Source organism: Dromiciops gliroides, chromosome 1 (genome assembly GCF_019393635.1).
Source record: "Dromiciops gliroides isolate mDroGli1 chromosome 1, mDroGli1.pri, whole genome shotgun sequence".
Taxonomy (NCBI): Eukaryota; Metazoa; Chordata; class Mammalia; order Microbiotheria; family Microbiotheriidae; genus Dromiciops; species Dromiciops gliroides.
Genome location: NC_057861.1, coordinates 388,436,755 through 388,451,687, shown reverse-complemented (window position 1 = coordinate 388,451,687; position 14,933 = coordinate 388,436,755). Strand labels below are relative to the sequence as shown.

The following is a 14,933-nucleotide window of genomic DNA, read 5'->3' as shown; positions in this document are numbered from 1 at the left end:
AGGTGAGATCCTAAGTGCTATTTTGGACATGTTAGCTTTGAGATGCCTATTGGGAATTCAAGTAGAGATGTCCAACAGGAATTCAGTGATACAAGACTAGGACTCAGCAGAAAGACTAGGGAGCTGGATACAGAGATCTTCGAGAATCTTCTGTATAGAAATGCTAACTGAACTCTTGGGTGCTGATGAGATCATTAAGAAAAATGGTGCATGTAGAGAGGTCACATAACTAAGCATTAGGGACATCTATAGTTAGAGAGTGGAATGTGGATGAAGATCCATCCAAAGACACAATCAAGGAGGTAGGTGAGAGGTGAGAAATGCTACACAAAATTAGAGGAAGGAAAAACTATTTCTGCCTTTCACCAGTGGGATCAGTGAAAGCTTCCTGGAAGAAGTGGAATTGGAGCTGAGTTTGAAGAACAGGTAGGATTTCAAGAGTCAGAGCAAAGAAAGGGGCACACCTCAAGGTTAAAGAATTACGTGGACAAGAGCATAGGGTGGGAAGATATTGGATACATATATAAGAGTGTACAGTGAGAACAGAGCTAAGAGCAGAACCTTGAGATCAGGAAGAAGAAAGGAAGAAAGGGAAGCAGAAGAGTATACTATCATGGAAGTCAAGGAAGAAGAGGGAAGAAGAGGAAGAAGGAAAGCAAGTTCAACAATAAAAATGCTGCGAGAGGACAAGAAAGATAAAGACAAAGAAAAGAGATTAGATTTGGTGATAACAAGGTCATTGGCTTTGAAAGACTAGTTTCTATAAAGTGGTAAACAGGAAGCCAGATTACAAAGGGACTATGGAACAATTGTGACACCGAATTTTTAGTAAGCAGATTCATATAAATAAAAAATAAAGAAGTATATATATAGAAATATATATATATATATATATATTTCTGAAAGGCGATAAAGGGAGACATAAAAGCCATAATGTATGAAGAGGAATCTGATTTCCCCAGATTTTGCACATGTTCTATTTTAAAATAATACAGAATATTAGTAAATAATTGTATTCTGAAGTTGTAAACAAGCAGGCTGTTCTAAATTCTGTTAAACTTCAATTATAGTGATTCATAGTGTCTGGTTTGTGGTTTCTATGACCTTCCTGTCATTTGCCTAAGGATATGATTGCTTCTTAGAGCTTTGTGAGTCTAAGTGCTACCTTTCTTCTGGGGAATATAAGTGAATCATTATTGTTTGTTATAGAATATAGACATCCATACAAATATTCATACATACCTTTATTAATAAGTAAAGTCTTTCCCTTCCCCTTTAGTGTTTTGAGATGCAATTCTCCTTCCCAGATGAAATCTGGGCTAGGATTCCATATTTTGCACGCCAAGGGAAAGGGGGGAACATAAGTTCCTCCATAAAGCTTTTGATTTGTATTTGAGATCCCAACACCATCCTTTTGAACTCCCTGAGAAGATTAATGTCCATATCAATTGGCTAATATCCTCTAAGTATTAGTCATTTCTGCCTTTCATTCCTGACACCAGTGGCTGAAGAATGGGTTAAAATGGCTAGTCAAATGACTTCTTTAAAAGTTAAGCAATTTCCAGAAAAACTTAGAATATAATAAAATACTCTAACACCAAGACCAAATCTTTCTTTGATGATTCAGAAGACTTCAGGATTTTCCAGCGCCTTGAGGCTAATCAAATGAACATCAATTCTCTTTTGCATTCAGAAAGTGAAAAATTGCTACAAACTATAACTGGATTATATTTCTGGTGGGTGCAATGCCAGAATCACTGTTCCCTTATAAACATCCAAAGTGGATGCATGCTGTTACTATACTTGGAATAAACAGCAGGGATATATTAAACATTAATTAAAATGATTTATTAAGTTCACATTTGCATATCACACCATTGGAAAAAATTAATTAAACCCAACCCCTAATCTAATTCTTTATGAAGTACAACAGTCAAGCCTGATATGAGAAAATTACAGGATGCAGATGTGTGCATATAAGGGCAGTGGTAAATGAACGTGTCTCTCCTGTGAACTTAACAAAAATTTTTAACTGAGCCATTAGAATGGAATCAGGATACTACTGTTCGTTAGAGAACCATTGGAGTGTTTTAGTAGAGGACCAACTCTGAGGGTTCAAGGAAGTCACTCTAGGCCCTTGAAGTTTATATGAGTAGAGCACAAATTCTAATAGGGCCTACAGAGCTGGAAAGACTTCAAGAACAGGCCCTGTTTGAGCACCAGCTTAATTAAGTGAGAAAGAGTATCTCACCAGATTTGCCACAAGGACAAATTCTTCAGACATGGCAACTCATCAAGATAATCTACTGTAACGATTAGAATGACGCCACCTGCTGGAGACTTACTGTAGAAGAGTTCTGCCCATGAAGCGAAGGTCTTTGAGGGCAAGACCAAGAGTCAGGAAGTGACACGGGCTAGTGGGAGGAGGAAGGAAGAGACTGGCGCTCGCTCTCGCTCTTTTTCCTTTGGACTCTGGTGGAGAGCGGAGCTAAAAATGCGCTCTCCCTTTAATAGATAGGAATCTAGGCCTTTTTCTCTCTCTTTAACAAATTCTTATTCTCCTTAATAAATGCTTAAAAGTCTAACTCTTGCTAAAGCTTTAATTTATTGGCGACCACTCATTAGATATTTTAGACAGTTTAGCTAGAATTTTAGCCCTTAACACTACTAAGGCAGAGGAGAGCTTTGATTTGTCTCACACTGATGAAATCACAGTTAGTTGGGGCTCCAAAGGCCCTTTAAAATGATCTAGTCCTCAATTCTTTCATTTTTCAAATAAGGAAACTGAGGCCCAGAGTGGCTAAGTGACTTATTAGATAAGATGTCATCAGCCTTGGGACTCCACTTCATCACCACCCTCTGTCTCTCTGCCTGGAGAGGGTGGCCATGCATGGACTCCAAAACCTCCTTTTAAGGAGGGGACTCAGCTCAAAACATCTCATTTATTACCTGCCTATACTACTTCTCTGGGACATTCCTCACCCTCCCTTCTCTGTATATTGTCTTCCCCCATTAGACCATTAGCTCTTTGAGGGAAAAGACTGTTTTTCTTCTTTCCTTTCATCCTTCCTTCCTTCCTTCCTTTCTCTCTCTCTCTCTCTCTCTCTCTCTCTCTCTCTCTCTCTCTCTCTCTCTCTCTCTCTCTTCCTTCCTTCCTTTTGTTTTTGTATCCTCAACATTTAGCACAGTGACTGGCACATAATAGGTATTTAATAAATATTCATTGACTGACTGTCTTGCAGGTGATAAGTTGAGGCAAAGGCAATATTTGAATTCTTCTGATTCTTGGAACTTCTTCCAGTTTCACCATGTAACATTGTATATAAGGAATTATTCTTACAGGCTTACAATAGCATGATATGATCTTATCACATCAGCAAATAGATAAGATACAAGACTGTAAAACATTAAATAAAAAAAATTACTAAAACCTAGCCAAGATTTGTGTATACCACCCTTTCCTCTACATTACAATAGCCAAATGCCTCATCTTGGCTCCAGTTATTTATTAACCATAGTCATCATCATAAATCACGTTTTTATAGCACTTTAAAGTTTAGAAAGCACTCCTCTTACAATAACTCCCTAAGGTAGCTAATATAATTATTACTAACCTCATTTTACAGTTTCAAAGACTAAGACCAAAGCCTCTGATTCTAGTCCATTTTTTCCATGACACCACGTTACTTCTCTCATCTAACTCCTTGCTTTTAGTCTACTTCCTACCAAAATTCATTTACAATATCATGGCTAAAGTCATCTCTCAACTTTGATTTCAAGCACATCATTTGACTTCCTCAAAAACCTCCACATTAAATCTAACCTCATGCTAAGCTATAAAGAGCATTGCTCAGATCTTCCAGTAGTATATTTCCTCTCATATTTTCCCTAGGTACTCCCTAAATCCCAACACAAATACCACGCCTCTCCTTAATAGGCCACTTCCCCATAGTTGGAAGAGCTACAATTTACCATGTTACAGAGGACTAGCCTTTAATAAAGGCAGTAAGTATAGGTGTGTATATATGTATGTATACAGCGTATTATTAATTCAGATGCACTGGGAAGACTTCTACCACCAATCAAAAAGATTTCCCATTGGTAGTCAGTCAGCTAGCATTTTATCAAGTAGCTACTATTGTGCCAGACACTGGGCTAAGTTCTAGGTAGAGATGTAAAAACAGACAAAAGACTGCCTACTCTCAAGAAGCTCACATTAGAGATTTATTCTTTTTTGTGAAGCACTTTTTTTTCTTTATTGTCTTGCAAGATGTGAATGGTTCTAAGATGACTAACATATTAGGTCCCAAATACCTAAATAAGACAGAATAGATGAGACCCTAAGATTACTAAGTACTAGGTACCTGGAGGGAGTATGCAGAAGAAAGATGCAAAGGAAAGGGAGTTCAGAGTTCATTTTACTTATTCACAATTTTCCTTAAGTTTCACCCTAAAGCCATGTGACTTCCCTTCTGGTTCCCCACATAGCCTGCATCTTCTCTGGAAATCCTCTATTGCTGAGCCACAGCACTAAAAATTCAATGCCTCAAAGAATGGCCACAATGTCTTTCCATTTTTCTTTTCTATCATTTTCACCATCATCATTCAAGTATCCTCAAAACACAAGTCTGCATATTGTGGCATAAAACCTCAATATAACTTTGACTAATATTAAGCAGTGGGGTTATACTACTTCTAGGAAGCTAAAATCCTGCCATTTTTTGGATACTATCCTTAAGCAGTGTGAATAACATGTCTTTCTGGATTTAATGTAACTTCAGTTTACAGTTTACCCTCCTCAACATGATCATTTTCATAACTTTTGAAAGGCACAGTAAACATACAATTGATAAAAATCTTTCAAAATGCATCCCTTCCTCTCTAATTGTATTTTGCTCTATTCAGACCAGACATGTTCCTTATATACAGTTCCATTCTTCAATTTTCCATTTAAAAAAGAAACCAGTTCCATATTTTTTACATCATGAAAGAGAGTAACAGAAGTGGTTACCATGGCCTACTCAAAGAAAATAGTTCCCCATACGGCCGTCTGAGATGGTTATTATCCCCATGGCACAGACATACCCTATATTCAAAACTAAATTCTATACAATTTAAGAAGAGGGCCTGAAAATATTCACACTGTCCAGTGATTTTTTTCAGGGTTCTTGCTCAGTAATCCATGGGTGAAAATCCTTTCTTAACAATAATGGATCTTCCTAGATCATCACAGATGCCCATTACATGAAAGGCATGGGCGTACAAAACATAACACACCCAGTACATGGAGAGTGGCCATGGTTACTAGTTTGTTTAGAGAGGAATAAAGATCACATCTTCCCTTCCATTTCCCAATAACTGTTGGAATAAACCAGAGTTGACTTACTAATGGCTCTAGAGCTAAATCTCAAGACTCTGAGGGCAGGACAAAGGGCTTCATCTCTGATCCACCTTTTTCCTCCCGATCAGATAAAGGGGATTGAGTAGGACAATCTGTTAACTACATCTTGTCTATCTGGCACCGGGATAAAAGGCAAGCCCACAGAGCCCTGCTGGGCTGTCGGGAAAAGCAGTTAACATTTCTACTGTCAGATAACATTTCTGCACTCAATCATTTCTTCTAGCATTAAGGGGCAGAAGGAAGGTGGTGGCTTTTTTTTTAACATGCTCGAAAACAATGGCCCAATCTGTAAGAAGAAATGTTGTTCTTGTTAAATATATCAATGCTTGGCCAGTGTGGGGAATCTGTTTAAATTGAATGCAAATCACAGCTGTCTGTTTTGTAGTAGATGAGTCTTAAGGAACTGATTCCATCAGCACTAATCTTCACCAGAAGACTGCTCCCTCAGTCATTGCCCTGTGTACCTCTAATTTTCAACCTCCTCTTTATTCACTGGTTCCTTCCCTGCTGTTTATACACATGGCCTTAATGCCACCATCCTTCAAAACTCTTCACTTTTTTTCTTGACCTCTTTGTGGATCACCCCCTCCTTCTGGATGCCCTTTCATCTCTGGATTTTTGACACTGTTTTCTCATGGCTTTCTTTTCACCTGTTGAACTGATCCTTTCTGATCTTCTTTGTAGGTTCATCACTTTTTAAACTGTTTTTTAAAAAAATATTATGATAAGTGTATTTCAATGCAGGTGATTTCCTTTGTAATACCATGTGGTTTTATTTTATGCATTCATAAATGTGATTCTGTGAAAAGGAACCTAGTTTCCACTACTCTCCAAGGGTGTCCATGAAACAAAAAAGGCTGATCTATATATCCCATCACCTATGCACATGACTCCTAAATTGAGGCAGCAAGTATTTATCTAACCAAAGCTTCAGTCCTATATCTCCAACTGCCTGCTGGACATATAAACCTAAGTGGCCTATAAGTGTTTATTTTATTATTTTTTTGACCTATAAGTGTTTCAAACAATATGGTTTGTTTTTTTAAAAATGCAATCAAGATTAAGTGACTTGTCAAGGGTCACACAGTTAATAAGTGTCTGAGGTCACATTCGAACTCAGGTTCTCCTGACTCCCAAGCCAGTGTTCTAGCTGTACCTCAAACAATATGTTTAAAACAGAACTCATTATATTTCTCCCTAAATCTATCCTTCCTCCTAATTTTCCCTCTTCTATCAAGGACACCATCATTCAATTAGTCACCAAGCTTTGCAACCCAGGAATCATCCTCAATTTATCAGTTGGCCAAATCTTGTTGATTCCACTTCCTCAATAGGTCTCACAGCTGCCCTTTGCTTTCTACTTATGCCTTAAGAACCTTAGTTCAGGTCCTCATCACCTATGCCTAGGACTGTTGCAATAGTCTCATTATTGTTCCCCCTGCCTCAAAAGTCTCTCTCCTTCCCAATTCATCCTTCACACAGCTGCAATGCTTCCTAAAGTACAATCTGACCATTCTTCTACTCAAGAAACAAAAATGACTGATTATTGCCTCCAGGATCAAACATAAACTCTTCTATTAAGCATAGAAAGCCCTTTACAATCTGCCTTCAGCCCAGATTTTCAGGTTGACTATAGATCCCTCTTCTTCATATTCTTAATCTTAGCTCCTTTTCTCTGAGGTAATCTCTATCCCTATATATGTGTGCATAGGGGTGTATGTGTGTATATATATATATATATATATATATACACACACACACACACACACACACATATATGTATATATATGTATATACATATATGTATATATACACACATACCCCTATGCACACATATATATAGGATTAATTAGAGATTATCTCAGAGATAATATATATACACATACATATATGTACGAGTATGTGTATATATACATATATTATCTATTTATTGTGGTTTGTACATTGTCTCTCCCATTAGAGCACCCTGAGAGCAGGGAGTACTGTTTTTTTGTCTTTCTTTGTATCCCCAGCCCTTAGCAATGCACCTAGCCCATAGCAGGTATTTAATAAATGCTTGTGGATTTGACTTGACTCTAGACTATAGCCAAATTGGCCTGCTACGGCTCCCCATACACAATACTTCGTCTTTCTTCTCTATGTCTTTGTCTGGCTGTCCCCAGTGCCTGATTTATCTTTCTTTGTCACCTTCACTTCTTGAAGTCCCTAACTCCAGTTAAGACAATGCTCAAATACTACCTCCAGGAGGTCTTTCTTTATACATGTGTTAGTATAGTATCTTCTCTCCCCCCATTCACTGTATGTGTGTATTTGTCTATGAACATTATCTTTGAACATATTATATAACCAGGAGAACATAAAAACTCCTTGAGGGCAAAGGTTATCTTATTTTCCTGTTTGTATCCACAGCATTCAGCACATAGTAGGTGCTTAATAATTGTCAATGGATTAATAAAAACTCAATAGAGTGATTAAGTGACCTATCCATGGCCATGGAACTAATCAATGTTAGAGGTGGGATTTGAACCCAGGATTTCCTGACTCTAACTTAGCACTCAATCCATTACACTATGCTATTTTTCTTTTGCTGCTGTATGCGATTTCATGGATATAGAGAACTTCTGTGATAGAGTGCTGAGCCTAGAGTCCAGAAGAACTGAGTTCAAATCCAGTCTCAAACAATTACTAGTTGTGGGACCCTGGACAAATCACTTAACCTCTGTTTGCCTCAGTTTCCTCAACAATAAAATGGGGATAATGATAGCATCTACCTTTCAGGATTGTCGAAAAGATGAAATAAGATAATATTTGTAACAAATACTTAGTACGGTGCCTGGTACATAGTTTGCACTTCCTTTTTCCCTACCCTTAAAGAGCTTTGTGGAGGCAGTGAGAGGTTTAGAGACTTTCCCCAAATCATATCAATATAGGACTTGAACTCAGATCTTCCTGACTTGAAGGGTACACGTATCATACAACCTCTAATTACATACCAATGCATAAAAGACACTTCCAAGACACATTTTGCTTCATTTCTATAGCTCTGCTACTTAAGGCACTGTTACTCATTTCCAGGAAACCTCAAAGTACCTACTGGATAGATCTAACATGGAGGAGAATAATTATGTAGGCAGAACTGAGGGAGCAAAATAGAATGCCTGGTAGGTGGCCCAGTTAGAATCTTAATAAAAAAGCACAATGGTCCTGATCCCTCATCTCAGCTACTTACAGCACAATATACAGAAAAAGGTTTGCCACACATATTTGGGCATTAAGTAGGTTTGCCACACATATTTGGGCATTTGTAACTACATAAGGCAATGTTACCATCAAACACACAATTACCCGCCTGCTAGTATGTGACTTGTCCCAATATTTCCATTTTATTGAATCTAACAGAACCTATTAAATACAATCTGGTTGCATAAGATTATGGCTACCATTAATGAGCCTGAGTTTAAGTGAGTCGGAGATGTATGTTCCTCTCATGAGGACATTTTCACTTTCAGTCTCCTACTATTTACCATAAGTAGTTTGGAAAAGAATGAGGAAAAGAGGAAGAGAAGAATTATATGTTTTCAGCTAGTTTTTCTTATTTTGAATACAACTGTTTCTCAACTTTATTAAACATTTTCTTCATCTTCCTTCTATCATTATCCAAATCTAAGTAGAATCCCCCAAAAGAAATTAATATGAATTTTTAAATATTCATTTATATGTGGGGGAAAAAACCCTAGCTCTTGTCCAGTGATTAGCAGTAAGGGACGGAATGGATTTGGAGTCAAAAGACATGAGTCTGAATCCCAAGACTACTATTTAGGACCACTGGAAAGGCACTTAACCTCTATCTTTAAATTATGACCCTTATGGGGCAAATAGATGAACAACAAACAATCACTTTCCATTTGCTGACTTTGATTATTATACTCAAATGTTCAGGAGCTTATTTTCCACGATTCTGAATTATCTGCCTCATTTAGTTCTTTCTCCTTCTGCCTGACTCCCTTGCTTTTGCTTATTCCATGATTCTTTTCGCCAAATTTAGTAGGCAAGTCAAATGAAGGAAATATATTCGGTGGTTACAATTTTATTTCATTTTTTTAAAAGGCTAACCTTTAAAAGGAAAAAAGAGAACAAAATTATCTAAAGACAGGCTAAAGTCAGGGGCAACTAGGTGGTGCAATGGATAAAGCACTGGTCCTGGATTCAGAAGTCCCTGAGTTCAAGTCTGGCCTCAGACACTTGACACTTATTAGCTGTGTGACCCTAGGCAAGTCACTTAAAAAAAAAAGACAGGCTAAAGTCAAACAAACACTTAGTAAGTGCCTACTGTATACAGGGTACTTACTGGGTGAGACACTTGAGAACAATAATATCTAGTGCTTATATAGCACTTTAGGGTTTGTGAAGCACTTTAGAAATATTATCTAATTTTATTCTCATAACAACCCTGGGAGGTAGTTGCTATTATTATCTCCATTTTACAGATAAGAAAACTTAGGCAGCAGAGGTCAAGTGACTTACCCAGGGTCATACAACTAGTAAGTGTCTGAAACTGGATCTGACTCGAATTTTCCTGATTCAAGGTCCATCACTCTATCTACTGTAACTCCTAGTAGCCTCAAGGAAGACTTAAAGTAAAATATGGGAAGCTGCCACTATAAAAGGGGAATTGCAATATAAAAATGCTTGATAAGGCATTTAGAGAATTCTTTGCAAAATCAGACTTGACCAGATTTCATTCAGTTAATAAACATTCTGTGCCAGACATTGTGCCAAGCACTAGAATGAAAGCTAAATGCCAAGCTCAATGGAAAGGAGGAATTCTAGCTAGAGTATTGTACCACTTTTTCCTTTCCCTTTTTCCTATTTTCTATTCTCCCTTCCCTTTCATCTTATCCTGCGATTTGACAGACATGAGGAATTCCCAGGGTAGGTATGCCCTCCACTCCTGTATATCAGCCACTTAACAGCATCCAGTTTTAGACAGGTATTTGAAAGCTTTATGTGATTCGCCCCCAATCACATAGAGTATGTGTCAAAGACACAGGTGGAATTCACTTCTTCCTGACTCCAAGACCATTCACCTATTCACTTTGCAACACTTTCTTAATTGTACTAGAGAATGGACTAGTGCACCACACAAAACTAACCCCACGTCTGAACACTTAAAGAAGAGACTTCTTAAATCACATTGGAAGTCCCATCCAGTCATCCCTAAACCTCCTAAGGATATCAGTACTTGAAAGAAGCCCAATATTATAAAATCCATCTCTTCACAAGCTTTAAACGTACTACTATCTAAGTGCTTAAAATGAAGAGAAAAAACATGAGTAGGAGAGGGATTTGTTAAGACTGTAGGATGTGTTAGCTAACAGATGTAGTTGGGGGTTTTGTTTTTGTTTTTGGAAGTTGGACAGGGTCTGTAATTTCTTAGGGATACAGAGCTCCCTGTAAGGAAACTCCCAATGCAAAGTGATACCTGTTCTCAAACTTTAGGTGCCTGGAGGCACTGAACAGTTAAGTGGCTTCACCAGAATGAGGTGAGACTTGACACCTCTCCTTCTAAGGGCCAGCTCACTAACCTCAGGGCTATGTTGCCTCTCTGACTCATATTTTAAAAGCTTAACAGGATGATTTCAGGTCTGTCTAAAACCAAGTGGGATGCCATCCTCCTCCATCTCACCACCACTTATTCCACAGCACTGCTGCTGTCCAATAACATCATGTTCTCTCGACTTGACACACAGGTGGCTCAAGAGAAAATGAAAGTCATGTCACAGCTGCCAACGAGTACACTTCAGTCCTGGAAATGCCATGTGCACAGCTGGACCAAGAACAAGAACAGAAGTAACATTTTATCATCCTATATAATCGGGGAGGATCGAAAAAAAAAAGGCAGGTGCTCGCTTCGGCAGCACATATACTAAAATTGGAACGGAAAAGAAAAGGCAGGACTCTTTTTACCTTCCTGAGGAAAGGGAGAAATGAAGAAGCTAGGCATAGCTAAAGTTAAACCCTTTCAAATGTACACAAATGATACTTGAGTGTGCATAGTCAACAAAGAATCCGACCTTTTTTTTAATTAATCAAAAATATTACTTGAAAAGATTCCCAATCTCAAGACACCTTAACCCAATGCCCAAACTGCAATAGTACCACTAGAAACAGTGTTTCCCAACTACTGCTTCATGGCAAATTTTTACTAGTCTGAAGAATTTTTATTTCCAAAGCTCTTCATTTCTCAAAACCCATAAATTTCCAGCAGAAAGTGGCTCCTCCTTCTCCCTGTGTCCTGCTCTTTCCATCCTCAGGTACCCTCCTCTCTTCGGCTCCTAGTCTCTGCCCCTCTCAATTATCTCCCTGCAGCTGCAGAGGACAGGGAAGAGGGAGAAGAGAGAATATCAATCTTTTCCCAATCCACCATATAATCTGGGTTGGGAAACCTTCATGGGAAGGGTAATATTCCCTCTTGTCATCAAATAGAGATGGAGTTAGAGTGTGGCCAAATGCAAGCAATCAAAACAGTAGTTTCCCCAGTTGCTCCAAGAGCAGCGTACTAAATTTTATCTTGATTTTCTTAAATTCACTCACTTGTGACCAATCTCATGAGCAATGGTAAAAGCGGAGCCCAGGCCAATGTCTTCATTAATGCTGCAGCTCCTTTCAGGCTCACACATTCCAGCCACAGAGGCCAAGCCTGAAGAAACAGAAGGAGACACAAAGGGTCAAGCCAAGGTGTTGCAGTCTTAAAAGCCCCTACTTATAAATGCCTGGATTCTTTTTTTTAATAACCTCCACGCACAGAAGGAGCAGTTGGCAAAAGGTTAACTTTCTAGTCATTTGCAAAATCACTGGGGGGGAATTTCACTCTGCCGGCTAGACATGAATATTTTTTGAACTGCAGTCAGTGCTGGAAAATGTCTAGACGAGGGGTTAGATTTATAAATTTTACTTCTGGTAACTTGGGACCACCTAGTAACTTGAGCCAGGAGAGGGAATTCAAGAAAGCATTTCTATTTTAACATTCTTGGGACTGCAGAAAGCAAAATGTATCCACATTATTTTTCTAAAGAGATCTGTTTAAGTTTAGTGGGTTCATAAAAATATACAAGCAACTTTTTTTAGTTACCAAAAAAAAACGAGTCCCAAGTGGTTAAAAAAAGACGTTTTTATAAAAACAAAACTAAATGTTATCAATAGAGGGAAAGAACTGTTAAAAAAACAACAACAACACACGCTAAGTCACTAATGGCATGGTCTGCTGGTTTCCCCCCTTTTTTTCTTCATTTCTTTCAATCAGCATCTCTTGAAATTAGTCTTGGTAAGGATGTTAGCATCTTCTTTCAAATATTCTTAATGGAAGGAAATTCATTCCCAAATTTAGGAACGTAGGCTCCTATCCTATTGCCTCCTTTGGTGTATTGAATATTCCTAATAAAGGAGATGCACTGGTGCTAATTCACTGATGCTGGTGAACTACAAGGTTCCTGAAGTTATCCTTTATGCTTTAACATCCACTCCAAGAGAATATCATGCTCTGTAAATCTGTGTACAGCTCCAAAACAGAGCAGAGAAAAAGGAACTTTTGTGCAAAAGGAAAAATGCTACCCTGTCTAAGGAAACAGATTCCAAATCATACTGCATCACTTAACAGAGAGAGAAATAAAGAAGGACTAGGATAAGTCACTTGGAAGAAATCAGGGGAAATGTAGGAAAAACATTTCACATTTATGAACAGACTACCTTGATCCAAGTATTGGTAATTGCCTTCCAACCAACTCAATTTCTCAGTTACGCTAATTTGATACAGTGTAAGCTGTATTACCCAGCACTTCACCAACAGGAAAGCTCTAGAAACTGCCTCCACACATCCTGTGCCACCCCACCTCCATCCAAAATTTCAACCTAACAACCAGAATAAAGTAGAGTTGGACTTCACTGAGGGATTGTTTATTGTACCTAGTTGGAAGCAAAAAAAAATTAGACCTCTGAGACCTTAGGATGTTTTACTAACACTGGTGATTTGAACATATAAATAATATTTTCACTAATTTAGATATTTTATAGAGAAAAGCAAGGACAATAACAAGATAGCAAGAGATGAGGCCATTATTTATTCAACAGGATTTTTTTTATTAACTAGAAGTCTTTTGTTTCAACATGTCAGATAATAATTTGTTTTAAATCCCATTAACTATCTTCAGCCTGATGTGTTGTTTTCTTGGGCACAGTGACTGCAGTAGGATGCATAAATAGAGAAGCAGATAAAAGAAAGCAAAGCAAATATCTCATGCCATTTGAGCACACTATATCTTGTGAGTCTTAGAAAAATGTGTCCCCATCAAAATTATGAAGGGTAATTATTGTTCAATTAAGATTGTTTCATATTTCCCCAACCTCAAGTACTATTGCAGGGGCGACATTTTTATATATGGCTTGTGGTTCATATTTAAAAAAGAAAACTCTCAACAACTCCCTGTAGAACCATAGATTTTTTAAACACAAATTTGGCTCTGAAGTTTTATATAAAACTTCTAGCTATGCTAAGAAAACGCATTAAGAGGAAGAATAACTAGCAACAAACTATTTGGGTGTGACTGCCTAGGAGTGCTCCTAAGCCAAAAAAACAAAAACAAATATTGTCTTGGTCAATTGTTTTCTTTCTTGTGATGTTACCAAATTCTCTCCATTGTTGGTGATGGCTTTGATGCCCAAGCAGGGCAGTAGAGTTTATGTTTTATGGCCACAGATCTCACCCTTCACTCTATTCAGACATCTCACAAAGGAAGTTAGCCCAGAGAATGCAGATAATTACCACCACAGGAAAAGCCACTCAAGTGGCATATGCTCTACTGATGGTGGGAGTCATTAGCATTTCTCATATGAAGGTCAACACATGTACTTGCATCATAATGTAATCTTCTTGAGGTCAAGGCCCTTATTTCATTTTGTTTCTGTATTTTCAGTACTTTTTTGTTGTTGTTCAGTCATTCAGTCACTTTTGACTCTTCATGACCCCCATGCACAAGTCCATGAGGTTTTCTTGGCAAAGATACTAAAGCGGTTAGTCATTTCCTTCTCCAGTTTGTCCCCATTTTACAGATGAGGAACTGAAGTAAGGGGTTAAATGACTTGCCCAGGGTCACACAGCTAGTAAGGATCTGAGGTCAGATTTGAGCTCAGATCTTCCCAACTCCAGGCCCAGCACTCTATTCATTACTCACCTAGTTACTCCCTTTTCTCAGTACTTGTCACTTAATAAATGTTTGTTGGATTGGATTCTATATGCAAGGTTTACTCACAGTTGGAATTTTTATTTGTTTGTTTGTTTGTTTTGTCTGGACTTGTGATTTCATTTGGTGGGGAACTCCAAGATTGACAATTCATCTATTTTACAGAGATCCCTGGGGTGCTGAGAGGTTAAGAGTCTTGTTGGAGGTATCAGAAGAGGTACTTGAAATCAGCCCTTGTCCTACTGCAGCATGCTCCTTCTCAGTTCTCCTTCCTTTGATCTAGACTCTAGGAAGTC

The 14,933-nt window shown here is 38.1% G+C and overlaps 1 protein-coding gene across 1 annotated transcript in view; it reads right to left on the bottom strand.

Moving 5' to 3' along the window:
* ADAMTS6 (ADAM metallopeptidase with thrombospondin type 1 motif 6) overlaps positions 1 to 14,933 on the bottom strand; it is a 349,111-nt gene that overhangs the window by 170,136 nt on the left and 164,042 nt on the right. Inside the window, 1 exon segment of the mRNA XM_043970648.1 lies at positions 11,996 to 12,101. Coding sequence (XP_043826583.1) covers positions 11,996 to 12,101 — 106 coding nt within the window.